This window comes from Siphateles boraxobius, unplaced genomic scaffold (assembly GCF_051911475.1).
Source record: "Siphateles boraxobius isolate OS27281-9 unplaced genomic scaffold, OSU_SipBor_1 47, whole genome shotgun sequence".
NCBI classification, from domain to species: domain Eukaryota; kingdom Metazoa; phylum Chordata; class Actinopteri; order Cypriniformes; family Leuciscidae; genus Siphateles; species Siphateles boraxobius.
Window position 1 is genome coordinate 1,832,540 of NW_027509108.1, and position 19,855 is coordinate 1,852,394.

Genomic DNA, 19,855 nt, shown 5'->3' on the forward strand with positions numbered 1-19,855 from the left:
ACATCGCGATTGCGATACGATTAATCGTGCAGCACTAGTTAGGCTAATATGCCTGACTTGAGCCTTTAAATTTGTTCTTGATGCAGATTGATTTGTTCCATGAATTGTTGTGTGTTTTGCATCTTGTTGTAGCCTATGTGCAGGTTTACATACACAATAACCTGTTAAACTGCAAGTGGATTTCATTTAGTTATTGAATACAAATCAAACCAATGGTGAGATCAATAAACCAATACAGTGCTAATATTTGAATGGGCCCTGGGCCACTTTGTACTGTAAAATTTGGGCCCCGACATCAAAAAGGTTAAGAACCCCTGATCTAGATTAACATATGCAGCTTTAGCTCTACATTTGGACAATAAAACATGTAAAAGGATAGATAATCTTTTATTCAATTTTGTTTGGAAGAATCGTACCCACTATATAAAAAACTGTTGTGATGAACACATATGAAAATGGAGGTCTAAAGTTTCTAAATTTTAAAACATTAAATTACACTTTTAAAATTAATTGAATGGAACACTTCTTAAAATGCCCCTCTTATAACAATCATTATATTCTCTATAAAAACAAATCCTTTTTCTTTCAAAACTGGCATGATAACAATATTACATTAGTATGTGATCTTTTTAATGAAGATGTGTGTCTATACGTATGGTGAAGTCCTGGAAAAATTAAATTTTCCTGTCACGTTTAGAGAATTTGCCATCGTTTTTGATCCTATTCCCACAGGTGTTATTGCACTATTTAGAAGTTTTGACAGGACTTTGTCTACTATTCTTGATCCCACTCAAACAATGGTGGGCAAGATTTGCCTAGTTCCATATTCTAGCAATAGGTCCATTCGTGCTCTATTTCAGAAAGATTTTGCAACCAAATCTTATGTAATTACCTATTGGAGCAATTTTTTGAACATTGTGGACTGGAGAAAAGTTTAGTTATTGCCGCATAAATACCTTATTGAAAATAAAGTCAGAGAAGTCTCATTTAAATTAATTCATACACTCTTAACCCGAATTAGTTGACTTTACTCGCAAATCGTGTGGAAACCCGTTGCCTTATACCACTTTAGTTTTTACACAAGCTGAAACTAAACATGTTGAGTTGTATTAACATGGAACCCTAACTTTTAACAAGCAGAATCACAGAAGGAAAAAGAAACGCAATAACTACAACTGACTTCAGCCACAGCTGAGATTAAATCAAGAGAAAAGAAGACATTAAATCTCTGAAGATCTCTGCAGAGGAGGATTAAACAACTCAAACAGCATTACCAGCTTCACTTATTACTAACCAGATTTACTTTATTTAATTTCCAATTGAATGAAATCAAGAGTTGTATTTTAAGTCACCATGATGGTTTGCTTTAGTTGGGCTCTTGACCCTTAATTTTTTAATATTAGATTTTCTCTGGCTACTGTAACTGTGTGTTTATAATGCTGTATGTTTAAAATACTGTTGTATTTATCCTAATTTTTTTTATTTTGGGAACATGTTTTATTTAGTTTTACTAATACGAAGAAAAACTTTGAGAAAGAATTTTACTTCATAAATCTATTACTTCTCCTATCAAAATTTCATACTCATAAATGTAAATCTTCCAATCATAAGCCATTATTCAAACATTTTCTCAACGAATTTCACCAATACCTTCAAACGTTTTCTGTTTCAGAGAAGGCCAAAGCAAGGAAAACATTGTCTTGTTGTGCTCTCTTCAAAATCCCACGTTAAAATTGTCGCATTTTCTTATCCTAACATGCTCTAATTGATTGTATCTCCTTTTTTTTCTTGTATTATTATTATTATTATTATTATTATTATTATTATTGTATATTTTGTATTTTTGTATGTTTCTTTTTCCTTTTTTTCCTCCTCTGGTGTTTGTTCCGGTTCTTGTATTACAAGTTAATACAAAAATAATAAAAAATAAATAAAAAAATTACCACCCCATGCTTTTATACACCCATGGTCACAGTCCATTGGCCAAACCGTAAATTACGAAAATAGGAGGGGCAACAGCCCATCCTGCCACAATTACTTGACATTGTGAGAAATGAAGAGGGAGGTTAAAAACATTTTGAGAAGCTTTTGAATGCAGAACAGCATTGAATCAACAGATCACCCATTGGCCCATTGGTCGCCATGGTCGCCCTTTATAAAAAAATTCAGTTAACCTCATGGTATTTATCTTATATTTTATGCTTTCGAACAATGGATGCTGTATGAAGTATCTATTGGATTAAAATCTCTTTACAATTCACATTACAACACTCAAAATATAATTAATAGAAAATAACATGCCACATATTTAAATTAAAACTACCAAAGCACAAGTGATTGCGTTAAACTCTGAGTCTCAAATCTGTGCACTACATTGAGTAAACATATCGTAAACATCGTACTAAAACATGATAAAAATCTGTTTTTATTTTATTGCTGATACCATTTATATTAGTTTTTGTAAACCCTCTGAAGTATTTAGGTTGTAAATACACACTTCTCATCATGTTGTCTATCTACAGACGCTTCAGACCCAGTACTGATTGAAAGTGAAATAACAATTGGACGCAGGAACTGCACTAAATGTGGCTGGATATGTTCAGTACAAACAATTGTAGGATATCACATGCATTTTATTTCTGGTAAACAGAATTTGCTGATCATTCGAGGTTAACTGAATAGGTAAATCATGGCTTTTCTTATTTTTTTTTTAAAGTCTACACTACTGAATGTGTTTTGACAACTCTGAATTATAAGAATGGCACTTCCAGAAATGCTTAAGAAAAATACATGCGCAGTGATATTGTACTTTCTTTGTTGTTTAAAAAGCATGCACAAGCATGCATTTATGGCTTCCTTTGTAACAACTTGTGCATTTTGTTAATCACTGTTACAAAGACCAAAAACTCACACAAAACAATCCAAAAATCAAACTGCCAAACTAAAAGAAAGACTGATCAACATAATGGTGACAAAACATTTTCAATAAAACATCAAAAACTAAACCTCTTTTACTTCTCAATAAGAACATCTGTTGACGTCTGACAGAAATAAAGTCAGTCTGGTTAGTAATAAGTAAAGCTGGTAATGCTGTTTGTGGAGTTGTTTAATCCTCCTCTGCTGAGATCTTGGAATGTTTAATATCTTATTTTATCTTTAGTTGATTTCATCTAAGGCTGTGACTGGAAGTCAGTTGTAGTTCTTCTGTTTCTCTTTCCTTCAGTGATTCTGCTTGTTAACAGCAGGTGTTCATCACTAATACTCAATCGTCACTTAGCTAATCCCTTAATTATCTCATTAACTTTAACTTTGATTCAGGGTTACTTTAACAGTCTTTAGAGTGGGACCATGTGTACTCTGAGCAGAATTAGTTTAACTCTGGGGATTTTGTTGTGAGGCTCCACTATTAACAGAGGTTAGTACTGTATTCCCAGCAGCTACGACTCCTGCCTTTAAAGCTTTAGATACTGTTTCTCCTTTAACAGCAGAGGCCAGTCCTCTAGCTAATCCAGCTACTCCAGCAACTGCTGCTCCTGAGATTAAAGCTGGACTTAGTGTTCCTCCAGCAACTGCTGCTCCTGCACACACTGCCACTCCTGTTCCCACTAATGCCACAACTTTAATATTATTCATTCTTTCATCATTCCTTATCTGTTTTTCTTCTTCTTCCTTATTTCTCTCTTCTTCCTCTCTCTCCCTTTTCTCTACTTCCTCTTTTTTCCTCTGAGCTTCCTTGTACATCTCATTAGTGTAGTGCTGTCCTCCATTCTCCATCACCATTTTCTCTATCTTCTCCAGCAGTTCAGTGACCTGTGATCGATTTTCTTCATCTGTGTTATTGAACACATGATAACCTCCATTACACTTTCTAACTAGCTCATTAATCTGCTTGTTTTTTGTCAGAAACTCCTCTATAGACGTATCTAACTGATCTCCTCTAGTGAACAGAATGATGGTGTATTGAGCAGCTTCTTCTCCAAAGTTCTCCTGAATCCATTTCATTGTGTTTTGCTGTTCTTTTGTGAATCTGTCGTCCAGTCTGATGACCAGCAGAAACACATGTGGACCAGGAACAGACATCTCTACACACTTCACTAATTCATTCTTCAGTTGTTCTTCACTGATTGATGTGTCACACAGTCCTGGAGTGTCGATCACTGAGATGTTTCGACCCTCTACCGTCTGCTGATGTTGTTGGCATTTCTCAGTCACAGATTCAGTAGAAAATTCTTCTTTAAACTCCTTTCGTCCCAGGATGGTGTTTCCTGTTGCGCTCTTTCCAGCTCCAGTTTTACCAACCATCACGATCCTGAGATATGTGTGCTTTCCAAGTTTCATATGTCTCTTCTGTATGGACTGTGACACTGAGTTTTAGAGCAGACAAATAAGAGATTAAGTTTCATTTACTTTTCAAGAAACATGTCATGATATTTGGGAAAAGTGTAATAAAGTACAAGTTCTCACCTGCTTGGGTTGGATGTTGTTCTCTTGCTGTATGTTGTTTCTTCTGGTCCCATTTTCCTGTTCCGCTTGTTTTCCAATATTTTGCTGGGTTCTGGACTGTATTTGTTTCTCCCATATTTTCAAAAGAGTTTCTCTGTGATTTTACTGATTGTTTTACTGCCTCCTCTTCGTCATTCCTGTTTTCGTGTAGGACTCTGGAGAATCTGTCTTCATATAATTCAGTTCTCTCAATTTTTGTCACTATTTTTGAAAAAGAATCCTTCTTTTTAGTCACACAATGTTTTGTGCTCTTTTCCTTTACACTGTGCACGTGAATCGTCTCCCGCACTATTTCTATCTGCTCTTGTTTTGTCTCTTGCACTTTCGTTTCTTTCTCTTGTGTTATCTTTTCTTTTATGCTCTTTAGTGGATTTCTTAAGTAAATGGAAATGTCATAATGCTGGCCATCATTCTGTTTGACGATTTCATCAATCTTCTCTAGAAGCTTTGAGATGTGAGTTGCAAGAATCTCACTTTTACTGTTGAGCTCATAATATTTACCTCTGCAGTGTTTGATGAGGTTCTGAAACTTTCTACTATCCATAACGAGCTTCCATTTTCTAATTGTTATTTTTTCTCTTCCAATAAACAGAATCATTGTAAACTTCAAAGCTTGAGCTCCAAACATCTCCTGAATTTGCTCCACGATGTTCCTCTGCTCCTCCTCAAAGTTTCCCAGGTTTATGATGAGCAGGAAGACGTGAGGACCAGGATAACAGAGGTACAGACTCTTCATCATTTCATTCTTCATCTCTTCATCAGTCAGTTCAGTGTTGAAGAATCCTGGAGTGTCGATGATGGAGATGTTTCTGTCTTCTACTCTTCCTCTCTGTTTCTCACTCTCTCTGGTTCTGCTCTCTTTAAATGCCTCTCGACCCAGTATTGCATTTCCTGTTGAACTCTTTCCAGCTCCACAGACTCCCAGCATCTCAATCCTCAGATCATGTGCATCACCTGTCAAACAGTTCATGTCATTAGCTGGAGCTCTAGATGATTAAACATGCCTGCTTTTCATACCCATGTATTTTTAGCTATTTCACCAGAACCATTTATTTACTCATGTGCTGAGATGTTAATTTTGTTTTTGTACAAAACGCATTTTGTTGACCCTTTGTGCACTGTTAGACCTTACCAGGTTTTTTACAGTAAAATACTGGCAAAACTGTAATTAAAAGTTTTAGCACAAAATACCCCACAGATATTTTTATATAGCATGTTAAAGTTGTCACATTTTGAGGGTTTGCAAAAACGCACCGTTTTGTGCCTGGCCCTTTAAATGCAAATGAGAGGGCGGGGTTTCAAGAGCTCTTGTGTGTTAGTAGCTGCGATTACCTCACGCAGAGACACACTAAAAAACAGAGAAACTGTTCTGCCTTTAATGTTAAATCAGAGTCAGACAAAGGTGGAGAGACTCAAGAAGAAGTGACAACATGTAGAATGCAACAGGACGTCTCTGAATGGTTAGTTGATGAATTTATTTTGCTGATGTGGAGTTAACTATCTTCAATTAGGATATTCTGTCATGATAATCTATAAATCGCTCGTATAGGAACTGTTGTGAGATGCACACAGAGTGACATTTTATTGCATGCGCAAAGGATGCTAAAGTTTGAGCTGACTCACAAATGTACTCCTATACAACAACTTTGTTTAAGATGTTGTTTATGCTCAAACAGCAACATTACACACTAGCTAAAGTTAGAAAAGTGAAATAGTGTTTTACCATCCCTTTAACTAAAATGTATTAATAACGTGAGCAAAGTATTACTGTGAACTTAGTTCATTTGAAACCATAATAAAACTTTTGTAAATAAAGAAATTTCATTGGACCAGCAACTACACAGTCACTGCCTTTTAAATAAAGCAACATGCAGCGTATCATCAATGTTTGGAGATCTTCTCCTGGACTGAAGCACAGGCTCTACTCTTCAGCACAATAGTGACCCAAAAAACAAGATTTGTTGATATGACTTACAGTTTATTGCTGTTGAAATACATTTTGTGGGTGTGTCTTTTTATCTTACACTGTCAACCCTTTCAACCCCACAGGCAAATCCACACTACAAAGAGTAAAAAGTAACATTGACAGTGTTTCAGTGAGATAATTAAGTGAATATGTAATTGATTGTTGAGCATTAGTGATGAACACCTGCTGTTAACAAGCAGAATCACTGAAGGAAAGAGAAACAACAAGAACAGAAAATAGAAAAACACAAGACCTACTACTGACTTCCAGCCATTACACATTATTACACTTATTAATAACCAGTATGGCTTTATTTCTGTCATACATCTACAGAAGTTGTTATTGAGATGTTTAATTGAAAATGTTTGGTTTGAAGTTACCATTATAGAGATCAGTGTTTGCTTTAGTTAGGGTTCTGATGCTATAACAGGAGTTTTTCTTTTGCAGCTTGAACTGTGTTTTTGCAAGTCACATTTGTGTACACAGACAGTTTATGAATACTTGCGGTTATAATAATTATAATGACAAAATCATATTGCCTGTTCATTTACTAAGGATCACTAATTCACTAATTCATTTTCACTCGTTTAGAGTTTAATACTCAATCAAAAGTGTTACATTACCACCACCGTGAAACCACAGCAATTAATTACAATGACTCTTTTTTTTAATACATCACAAATAAATAAAAAAAACAGAAAAAACATCACACACATCACCAGCGTCAGCCAATAGTGAGCCTACGTGTGCAACACAGAAGCACTACGCTATTACACTACGTGAAATCTCGAGGCCGACAGAGAAGGAAATGAATAAATAAATAAAGTCGTTATTTTTTTTATTTTTTTTTGTGCTCAAAAAGTATTCTCGACACTTGTTAAACTTAAGATTGAGCCACTGTAGTCACTTGGACTATTTGAACGATTTCTTTAATAACTTTTCGGGGCTGTCAACTTTCAATCCCTTAGAAGCCTATGGAGGAGTGATCCAGCTCTCAGATTTAATCAAAAATATCTTAATTTGTGTTCCGAAGATCAATGAAAGTCTTACGGGGTTGGAACAACATGAGGGAGAGTAATTACTGACAGAATTTTCATTTTGGGGTGAACTATCTCCTTAAGCCTTTGTGGTCAACAACATGGGAATCAGTGTATTAAACGCTGAACTAAAGTCAATAATAAGTATTCACATTGTTATGCGCATCTCGTCAGTAAAGCCGGTTCCTTGATTAGTAGTAAATCGCCTTCACCTGCTTTCAGATGGTGCGGCATTTACTACACAGCACAAACTCCAGTTTTAAATTAACACTCAAGAGTGTTAAAACCCCTTACCAGTCGCCCCCCTTTTTGGCAATCGAGTGCAAAATGACATACCCATAATAAAATGGTTGTTGCTAAGGAGTCCTTCTGACTATACACAAAACCAAGGTATCATTTAAAAGCTAACACTTGACAGTTTACTGTGAAAAACTCAGAATTGCTCTAGCAATTACTAATAGAGAGATAAAGCAGCTCAAAAACAATGCACAATTTTTTTGAATGTAAAATTCGGGATCACCAGGGATCCCTGCGGCTCAAGGGGTTAAAGTTAATGAGATAATTAAGTGATTAATTTAGTGATGTTTGAGCATTATTGAAGAGACCTATTGTTAACAAGCAAAATCACTGAAGGAGAAAATCTCAAATTGTAAGCCACCGTTATGACGATAAGTGTTTGCTTTAGTTGGGGTCTTAACCTTTAAATATTCACTTTACATTTGTTTTGCCTGCTGTTATTTATTTATAACAGTCAAAATGAACAAAAAAAAAGTGTGATCTGATATAGTGTTGGTTGTGTTCTGGCATAATCATGCTGTGATCTGACAATGAATCTTATTGAGATAGTTTGGATTATCTTGTTGGCAACAACTTTTTATTCTACAGCATATATGAATATAGGTATGTTTCTTATAATCCAAAATATTTAATAAACATTGTTCTGATCAAAACACTTTCAAATAAATTTATTTAGAAACACAGACATCAATAATCAGCCTGTGAATCTCAACAATGGTGACATTAATAATGCATGTTGCAGTGGCTGCCACCAATCACAACTCATTAATGGCTCCCATCATGCATTGCGATATGAATAAATTATGATCTGAATTTTCTATGTAATTTACTTTTCCTAATTGAATATTCTGATCGTCACCATCATAAATCAGAATCATAAAGTTCAAATGCCGAATGTCATAATATAACCAACACCATCAGATCACTTTTTTCTTTGTTCATCTGGCAGTTATAACTCAGATACAACAGCCAAACAAAATCTAAAGTTAATTATGTAATGGTCAAGAGACCAACTAAAGCAACCAATGATCGCCATAACGGTGGCTTACAATTTGAGTTTTTCTCCTTCAGTGATTCTGCTTTAGGTGTCTTCAATAATGCTCAATCATTACTCAATTAATCACTTAATTATCTCATTAACTTCAACACTCTTGAGGGGACTCATATACACTCCCAGGAGTGTTAATTTAACACTGGAGTTTTTGCTGTGTACAAAGAGCCGTAGTTAACTGACAAGCTGAGCCATATCGCATTAATTATCGCTGGCGATACGTCCGCGATATTGATGCGATATGGCTCAGCTTGTCAGTTAACTACGGCTCTTTGTAGTAAATGCCGCTCCATTTGAAAGCAGGTGAAGGCGATTTACTACTAATCAAGGAACCGGCTTTACTGACGAGATGCGCATAACCATATCGTGCGATATATCGCCCAGCCCTACTGTCTGCATGAACAAGCGAAAACCCATCCAATTCAACCAAAGAGCAAGGGATGTCCCGATGAAGCCATGTCTCCGTGAACACCATCAAGCAGGACTCACGATACTCCTCCCATGTCCCACGATACTCCTGCCATGTCCTTGTGATCACGCGTAGCTCCTCAATTTTATTCTTTAAGGACCGCACATTGCTTAGAAATCACAGACCGAAGAGGAGGTTTATCACCACGGTTCCGAAGACCGAGACGAATTCCTCCTCTCTTCCCTCTTTTTGTGGCTCGCGCTGAAAATGTGCTCTTCCTCCTGATATCAACAGGTAAATCCGTGGGAGGCAATGTTCTTTCAGGCATCAGAAGGAGCAATTCTGCTCTGGTATAGCTGAAAGATGACACAGCAACAAAGTGTGCAGATGTTACACGATTCAGAGCAAGGATCCTTCCTCCAATCAAAGTCAGTAGTAGGAATTTTACCAAAAATGCCTTCATTAGGATCAGCACTTTAACACTAACACATTAAAACGTTTAAAAACATTAAACAATGAAGACCAAATCCGACCCGAACAACAAACTGACAGTGCACGTGTCCGGGTCGCCAGCCGAGCAGCGCCACTGGAAGGAGTATCACGTCAGTAATATGATGTAAGACAAACGTCTCATGTTACGTATGTAACCCTGGTTCCCTGAGAGGGAACGAGACCCTGCGAGCCCTGCGTGATTGCGTCGTGAAGCATGTGTATAATCAGTCCAATGGAAAGACGAGACGTCAAGGGGGACGTCACTAACCATGAAACTATAAAGCACACCTGCAAACAGACCGCGCTAGCTTCTGAAAAGCCGAAGCAAGTCGATCACAAGCAAGCAGAGAGTATGGCAGGGCGACGCAGCATCTCGTTCCCTCTCATGGAGGGACATACGTAACCATACGTAACCTGATACGTTCCCTCTCAAGGGAACTCGAGCTGCGTTGAGACGTGGTGGAAACCCCATACCCACTACGCCATAATAACAAAGGCCTGTTCTGTGTGAAGTCACTGCGCACACTAAGAAGAAAGCACCCTAGACCCTGGAGTGGAGCCAAGATCCAAGTCATAAAATCTAACAAATGTATGCGGTGAGGACCAGCCTGCCACATCACAGATGTCATGGAGGGAAACCCCGATAATAAAAGCCTTAGAGGCAGCCATACTCCTGGTAGAATGGGCCCGGACAGACAAAGGTGAAGGCTGACCGGCCGCTTCATAAGCAAGTGAGATAGCCTCGACTACCCACACAGCAAAATCTCCAGTGTACATATGTACACTCTCGGTGTACATATAGGTCCAACTACAGGGTGTTAAAAATGAACACTGAAGCAGTGTTGAAGTTAATGAGATAATTAAGTGATTAATTAAGTGATGATTGGCCATTAGTGGTGACACCTAATGTTAATAAGAAGAATCATTGAAGGAAAGAGAAACAACAAGCACAGAAAAAAGAGAAACAGAAGAAATACTGACTTCGAGCCATTACACATTATTGTACTTATTATTACCAGTGTATTTCTGTCATACATCTACACACATTCTTATATATATTGAACAGAAGTTTAGATGGTAATGCTTTATGGAATGTTTTGTTTCATGTCACCATTATGGCGATCAGTGTTTGCTTTAGTTGGGCTCTGGACTCTTTGCTTTTTGACATTAGTTTTTCTATGGCTGCTCCAACTCTATGTTTATAAAGCACATGTGTCACTGCAAGAGAAACCATGACATGGGCTGTGTTTCCTGAAAGCATCCATAAGCCTAATATGATCGTATAGACCTGTTGTTGCTATTGTTCTATGATCAAGTTAGGCTTAAAATGCTTTTGGGACACACAGCCCAGGTCATGATGGTCATGTTTAAATTATGAAATTACATGCCTGTAGTGTCCTGATTCACTCAACCAGCATTATAAACTGATTATACAAAGGTTTTATTCATTACAGTAGCTAATTCCAGCAGTGCTTTAATAATCTGAAGGTTTTAAAATCTCACACAGATATCAAGAATCTACGTGTGAATCTCAACAATGGTGACAATCACACGAAAGATTCATATTGCAGTGCATGATGGGAGTCATCAATCAAAATGCATCCATGGCTCCCATCATGCATTGCAGTATGAATAAATTATACAGCTGAATTGTCCTGTAATTTTCATTGTTTTTCCTGTTTGCATGTTTTTTTTGCTATTGTTTTGTTATGACTTTAATAGCTTGTTTTCTGATGTTCAAAGTTGATCTGTGTGTCACTAGTTTGTTTATTGTCACCATTGTTGTGATTCATATGCTGATTCTTGATGTTTGCGTGTCTAAACAAAGAGCTCCAGTGCACAAAGATTTTTCAAAATTGTTCATACTGCTGTTGGATCTCAAACTGTAGAATCTCACCGCTGTTTATTTGCTTTATAAACACATTGTTGGAGCAGCCAGAGAAAAACTATCAAAAAAAATGAAAAGGTTCAAGAGCCCAACTAAAACAAACACAGACCACCATAATGGTGGCCAGAAATGAAAAATTCCATAAAACATTGCCGTCTAAACTTCTGTTGATTCTCAATAACTTTTTGTAGATGTATGACAGAAATAAAGTCACACTGGTAATAATAAGTGCAATAATGTGTAAAGGTTCGAAGTCAGTAGTTCTTGTGTTTCTCTTTTTTCCATTCTTGTTGTTTCTCTTTCCTTCAATGATTCTGCTTATTAACATCAGGTGTCACCACTAATGGCCAATCATCACTTAATCACTGAATTATCTCATTAACTTCAACACTGCTTCAGTGTTCATTTTTAACATCTTGTAGTTGGACCTATATGTACACCGGGGGCCTCATGTAAGAATTTGCATATGTGAATCGGAAACATTTACATTCAATAAATGTGGAGATAATATTGGTTACCTTCGTGCCAGTCCTGTAGTAAATCCAAGTCTCCCACAGCAGCAGATACTACTCCAGAGAGTAAAGTTTCACCCATAATTGAGGCAACTCTCTGCTCAAAAGGTGTAAGTTCATCGACCCCTTTACCACTGTCTGTTCTGCACACACTTTGTCGGTGCGCAGCAGTTCTCCATTTAACGTCCACCTTTATATCAGACCATTTCTTTTTAAGGTCATTTACAGTGCGACTTTCAGATCCCAACGCATTGACGGCATCAGCCAAACTCTCCCACTCATATTTTTTCCTTTTGTTATTAATTCCGGAGGACAAAGTTCCAAATATTTTTTTCTCGTTTCTACCTCCGATAGTAGCACCTCCAATTCACTTTCTGTAAAGTTTCGCTTCTTGCCGCTTGCTTTAGCCATTTTCTTACTCCTTTCTTTTACCAAAGTGGACTCATTACCATATTTAAATGTATTTAATTAAGGGAGGAGACTGGGTGGGGCGTTGTGCTCGTGCATGTGCGCTCATTTTTACGTTAATTGGGATGTACAAAGAGAATATGCGTGGGATCCTTCGTACGGAGAGATTCATACAGCTGATTTTTAATGTGCGTACGCAGCTTTGTCCGTATGCAATGTTTTAGTATGAATTCAACGCAAGTCTTTGTCTTCAGATGGCGCCTTAATGTGTGTGCAGTCGATCGGTACGATTAAATTAGAAAAACCGGCTATCGCTGCAAATTGCGTTTTAATGTTTGGCTGGTCAACTGCATCATATGGGAACCTTATTTACCAGGTAGACATGCGGATGATCCCGACCCATACCGCTGGCATTGCGCGGCTCAAAGACGACTAGCTTATTCCTGAGCGGTCTGCCAGTTCCCTTTGGAAAGAACCAGTTGCCAGGAAACCAAGTGTTGTCAGCACCTGCAAGGGAACGGGTATTGCGTGGCTCCTCGCTGTCTCTCTCTTTAGATTCGGACCCAACTCCGCACAGAGCTCCAAGAGGATAGCCCTTGGAAATCTGAAACGGCTGATAAGCAAGTCCTCATCCTGGGCCAGAAAATCATTGTGGTCCCTAAAAACTCGTTCTCTTCGGATTCTGCCATTAGCAATGTCCTCTAATAAGGCCAAAGCTGCCATTGCCATAGACTAAGGGTTGTATCAATTTGCATATGCTTTTATATGTTCTTACTTAATTGCATAGTTGATAGAATATTCCCATAAGGCTCATGTGACAATATATGCAAATTATTTTATAAATTGCAAATTAATTGCAATGCTTCCCACAGGTGGAAGTGCGATAGACTTGTAGAACAATTCGTTGTGTAATGTTTGCAACTTAACTTCATTGCCTGTAAGAGACGTCAACGGACAAAAACTATTAGAAATGTACGTACGCCAGACATGAAATTGGCGTGGAGGAACGCACATTCTCAAGTTAATTTCACTGTAAGTACATCCGACCGTGAGCGTGAATGCTGGCATAAGCAAAGTTTTTGTGCGTACGCAAGATTGATACATGAGGCCCCAGGAGTGTTCATTTAACACTAGGGATTTTGCTGTGCACTTCACATTACCTGCTTGGAAGCAGGGTAACCTTTTCTAGGTGACCCGAAACAGACAGTTGGTCCGAATTTCGTCACAGGGCAGCTCTGTGAACATAAGCATCCAAAGCCCGAACCGGGCACAGCAGATTAAGTTTTTTCCTGATCTGGTGTAGTAAAAGGTGGAGGACAGAAGGCCTGCAGCACGATTGGGACCTTAGGAATATAACCCGGCCTAGGGTGAAGAAAGGCTTTCACCATACCCTGTGCAAATTCCAGGCACAAAGGAGCAACCGATAAGGCTTGCAAATCTCCAATTCTCTAGATAGAGGAAATAGCAATGAGAAATAAAGTTTTTAGTGTAATGACCTTTTCTGAAACCTCTTCAATTGGCTCGAAGGGAGCCAAAGACAGGCCCTCCAAAGCAACGGCCAAATACCAAGCCTGTGCTCTAAAGCGCAGTGCAGGCCTCACCCTCAGGGTGCCACGAAGCAAACGAGTAATAAGAGGATCTCTCCCCATTGATGCACCACCCAGAGGAGTGTGGTAAGCAGATATAGTCGCAACATACACCCCCTCTCCTCAGAGAGTTGCCCCCCAGAGGGTGCCCCCCATTCTCAAATCCGTGTCTCCCCAAGGGGGGACCACCCTCAGAAGCCTGATAGCCTTGGGGTCAGGACTTCTTCTTTGTCTAAGCTTTCTTAGAGACGAAGACAGTCATCAGATCTTGCCTGCCTCTAATCGGCTTTGACTGGGACCGCCACCCAGGCCCCCCCGATTTTGGAGGAGCCCACGTGGCGACGCTTTGTTTTTGTTGCATTCTGTGCTGCGAGGAGCTCGTAGAAGACCGAGACTGCTCCTTTTTAATAACGGTAGTGTCAGGGACATTAGACTGGCGAGGAAGAAACTTCTGAAAAGAAACTGCTGAATACGCTTTACCCACCAGCTCTGAAGTGGCTTTTAATGGCTTGGTGGGTAACATCGGGGCTTTAAATGATGAAGCTGATGAACATCACCTACACTTTCTGATTGATGTACATCACATTGCCTTCATTGATCATCAGCCTTTACACAATTAGAGCATCACATCTGTAAGATCATGATTACGCCGTGGAAAGTTAATGATCATTTTTTATTCTCCAAGTTGCAGGAAAAAGATGAGCAGCCAACACTTACATCCATGTAAACACTAGAAATATCAACAGTGTCATAAATGTAATAATGACACTATTCATTTTTAGATATTCTGGTTATGTTACATTGTGAGAACTGACGTATGAATACAAACCTTGTGAATGATGCTAAATTAACTTTTTGAGCCGCTAACAGGTCGTGTTGCATTCCTTTAGTTTAAGGATGGTTATTCAAACTTGGCATAGAAGACAGATGACAATTCCTCATCATTATTTTGGTAACATCATGCTGTATTTTAATCATGATACTCTGTACTTGAATACAATTACATTTTATAAAATTAATTAGTAGTACTGAATAGAAGAATTTAAGGTTGTAACATGGCGACTAGATGCTAATGTAGATTATCCCCAGCTAACAGAGTTTTGTTATAAGAACGTTCTCCAAATATTCAGTGATGGTTCTGGGAACGTGAAAAGTGTCCAGTTTTCTTGACGTTAGAGGAACGTGTTTTAAAAGGTATAATGTTCCTCAAAGGTTCTTTAAACGTAATTTTCTATAGAAAATTGAACATGATAGTAATCTTGATTTCTATCAGTCCAAGAACATAAAAATAACCAGTTTCCTGAATGTTACTACACAGCAACAACTCAAGAGTGTTAAAGACTCAAGAGTGTTAAAGTGTTAAAATATGAGTGTTAAATTAACACTGAAGAGTGTTAAAGTTAATGTGCTATTTAAGTTATTGATTGAGTGATGATTGAGCATTATTGAAGACACCTGATGATAACAGAATCACTGAAGGAGAAAAATCACATTTTAGTCACCATTATGGAGATTAGAGTTTGCTTTAGTTGGGCAGTTGACCTTTATATGTTAAACTTTAGATTTTTGTTTGGCTGGTGTACCTGAGTTATGACAGCCAGATAAACAAAGAGAAAAGGAGACCTGATGGTGTTATGTTTTAACATAATCATTTTTTCACAATCATTTGACCTGAATCACTGAACTCAAGCAGTCCTAATCTCTCATTTGAATGTGTATTGGTCATTACAGCATCAAAGAGATTAAACAGTATAAATGCCAGATTGTTCAATATAATCTAAATGATTTCTTAAAAGTTGTTCTGATAAAAAAAAAAAAGTTCTTTCTTTCAGGCACACACAGACATATAGAATCAGTGTATGAATCTCAACAATGGTAACAAAAAGATTGTTCGACTAGGAAAAGGAAATTACTAAGACAATTCAGATCATAATTCATTCATACCGCAATGCATGCTGGGAGCTAGGGCTGGGCGATATTTCGCAAGATATTGTTATGCGCATCTCATCAGTAAAGCCGGTTCCTTGATTAGTAGTAAATCGCCTTCACCTGCTTTCAGATGGTGCGGCATTTACTACACAGCACAAACTCCAGTGTTAAATTAACACTCAAGAGTGTTAAAGTTAATGAGATAATTAAGTGATTAATTTAGTGATGTTTGAGCATTATTGAAGACACCTGATGTTAAGTTCTCGCAGCTGGCTGCGTTCTTCATCAACTCACGAGCCGAGTGATCCACCGCTAAGAGTTGTAGGCCTACACTTAACAAGCAGAATCACTGGAGAAAATCTCAAATTGTAAGCCACCGTTATGGCGATAAGTGTTTGCTTTAGTTGGGCTCTTAACCTTTATACATTCACTTTAAATTTGTTTGTCTGCTGTTATTTATTTATAACAGTCAAAAGAACAAAAAAAAGTGTGATCTCATAGTGTTGGTTGTGTTCTGGCATAATCATGCTGTGATCTGAAAATTAATCTTATTGCAATAGTTTGGTATAACTTGTTGGCAAAACTTTTTGATTTTACAGCATATATGAATATAGTTACATTTCTTATAATCAAAAATATTTAATAAACATTGTTCTGATCAAAACACTTTCAAATAAATTTATTTAGAAACACAGAAATCAATAATCAGCCTGTGAATCTCAACAATGGTGACAATAATAAAGCATTGCGATATGAATAAATTATGATCTGAATTTTCTATGTAATTTACTTTTCCTAATTGAATATTCTGCTCGTCACCATTGTTGAGATGCATAGACTGAATGTTGAAGTCTGTGAGTGCCTACAAGAAAGATTTTTTTTTAGAAACAACTTTTAAGAAATACTTTTTATTATAGCTAAAATTCTGGATATTTTTTTCAGAATCACAGTTATGCTGAAACCAACAACATAAATCAAAATCATAAAGTTCAAATGATGATTGTCATAATTTAACCAATACCATCTGATCCCTTTTTTCTTTGTTTATCTGGCAGTTATAACTCAGATACATCAGCCAAACAAAATCTAAAGTTAATAATATAAGGGTCAAGAGCCCAACTAAAGCAACCAATGATCACCATAACGGTGGCTTACAATTTGAGATTTTCTCCTTCAGTGATACTTCAGGTGTCTTCAATAATGCTCAATCTTCACTCAATTAATCACTTAATTATCTCATTAACTTCAACACTCTTGAGTGGACTCATATACACTCCCAGGAGTGTTAATTTAACACTGGAGTTTTTGCTGTGTACAAAGAGCCGTAGTTAACTGACAAGCTGAGCCATATCGCATTAATTATCGCTGGCGATACGTCTGTGATATTGATGCGATATGGCTCAGCTTGTCAGTTAACTACGGCTCTTTGTAGTAAATGCCGCTCCATCTGAAAGCAGGTGAATGCAATTTACTACTAACAAGGAACCGGCTTTACTGACGAGATGCGCATAACAATATCGTGCGATATATCGCCCAGCCCTACTGGGAGCTATCAATGAGTTTGATTGGTGGCACCCAGAATGCACTGCAACATGCTTTATTATTGTTACCATTGTTGAGAATCTCAGGCTGATTATTGATGTCTGTGTGTCCAAACAAACTTCCATTTTCATTGACTTTTGATCTGAACAACTTTTAAGAAATCTTTAGGATTATATTGTAAAATCTGGATTTTATGCTGTTAAATCACTGTGATGCTGTAATGACCAATATACATCTAAGTCAGAGATTAGGACTGAATGGGTTCAGCGATTCAGGTCAAATGATTGTGAAATAATGATTATGTTAAAACATAACCAACACCAGCAGATGACCTTTTCTCTTTGTTCATTTGGCTGTCATGATTAATGTTCAGCAGCCAAACAAAATCTAAAGTAAAACATTTAAAGGTCAACTGCCCAACTAAATCAAACACTGATCTCCATAATGGTGACTAAAATGTGATTTTTTCTTCTTCAGTGATTCTGCTTGTTATCATCAGGTGTCTTCAATAATACTCAATCATCACTCAATCGATCATTTAAATAGCACATTAACTTTAACACTCTTTAGTGTTAATTTAACACTCATATTTTAATACTTTAACACTCTTGAGTCTTTAACACTCTTGAGTTTTTGCTGTGTAGTAACATTCAGGAAACTGGACAGTTTTATGTTCTTGGATTGTTAGAAATCAACATTACTATCATGTTGAATTTTTAATCGAAAATTACGTTTAAAGAACGTTTGAGGAACATTATACCTTTTAAAACACGTTCCTCTAACGTCAAGAAAACTGGACATTTTTCACCTTCCCAGAACCAACACTGAATATTTGGAGAACGTTCTTATAACAAAATAAGCTGTTAGCTGGGTCTTCACTATTTACTTTCTGATTTACTTTTTAATGCTGTCAATTATTAGCAACAAAAAGCACAGTATATGATTAATTTCTCAGTATGGTATTAAACTAGCTGTACCACAATAGGTTATTTAAATTAGACTGACCTTTATATGCTGATGCCATCATGTCTCTCGCAGTTTGTGCTTTTCGTTCAGAGTCTCTGTGTTTGTGTGTGAGACGGACTCAGGAAGTGTCTCTACACTAACTCATACTGTAAAAAAACAAAATCAATATGGCAGCGTCACACATTGGCTGCATTTTGACACCTAAAGACAAATATCTTGCAGAACTACTTTATGTTTTGGGCCATGCCCAACTGATGTTTACTCTGTTTTAGTGCTTTGTTATGTTAGTCTGGCAAGTAGCTATACTCCAATGAATAGGTTTGAAATGTAAAAATAAGTTAAATCCATTTTAAAGGTTAAGTGTCAGACCAAAGGTATATAAATGTGTCTCCCAAAAACAGGTAGAAATACACAAATGTGGGGATAACAAGCCAAATCTATAAAAACTTTTAAAGAAACAAAATCATTGTAATGTGTAAACTCTGCATAATACTATACAACTTCAGAGATGAGATGTATTTTTCTTCTTAAAAAAGAATAAAGAGTTACATTTCTATTTATTTACTTAAGAACTATATATTTGTCTTCCTCTTCTAAATCTACTGTTTAATGTTTTATGTCAGTGTTTTATGTTTATGGATATTAAAAAAAAAATATTTGAATGTAGCTGATGTTTTCAAGTTTCAAATGAATAAATCAATATTTTAATTTAGTTAGTTGTATGAGCTCCAGTCATTTTCCTGTGAAGTTTTTCATTTGGATTTCGACTTCTTTCTCTGGCTGAATGGAATAAAACAAACTGAGATTTGGAGAGCAGGAAAATGAACAGTGTGATCACGTGACTGCACTAATTAAACGAGCCCTCTCCCTCCATTGTTCAAATAAAGCACGACTTGCCCATAAACAAGAAAATCCTGTTATTTCACTTTTAGTTGTGGTGGATCCAGCTATGAATATATTAAAATTGTACTTAAAGTGCATATGAGTCATCATGCATAGACAAAATGGAAGAAATACAGTTTCTGTTGTGTTTGCACAGTTACAAACACAACAGAAAACACAACAGCACTGTAAGAGAATAAGGCCTGGGGCCTATAAACCGGTTTAGGCTAGCCAGGGGCCTGTTTCAGAAAGGAGGTTAAAGTAACACTATGTAGTTTTTCAACCTTCATAATATATTTCCAAGACCCTTGTGATGGTACATCGACTTACAATAGGTTAAATGACGTCTGCCATAGCCTGATGTAACGGGTGTTATATGTATTTATT

At 37.1% G+C, this 19,855-nt stretch overlaps 1 protein-coding gene across 1 annotated transcript; it reads right to left on the minus strand.

Annotated features, from left to right (window-relative positions):
• Positions 1 to 1,833: 1,833 nt before the first annotated feature.
• LOC143710413 (GTPase IMAP family member 8-like) lies at positions 1,834 to 18,736 on the minus strand. The gene is made up of 3 exons (XM_077201363.1): positions 18,626 to 18,736; positions 4,465 to 5,457; positions 1,834 to 4,364 (listed from the first exon to the last, which is right to left on the minus strand). The coding sequence occupies exons 1-3, from the start codon at positions 18,645 to 18,647 to the stop codon at positions 3,373 to 3,375; spliced, it is 2,007 nt and encodes a 668-aa protein (XP_077057478.1). The 5' UTR covers positions 18,648 to 18,736; the 3' UTR covers positions 1,834 to 3,372.
• Positions 18,737 to 19,855: the final 1,119 nt, after the last annotated feature.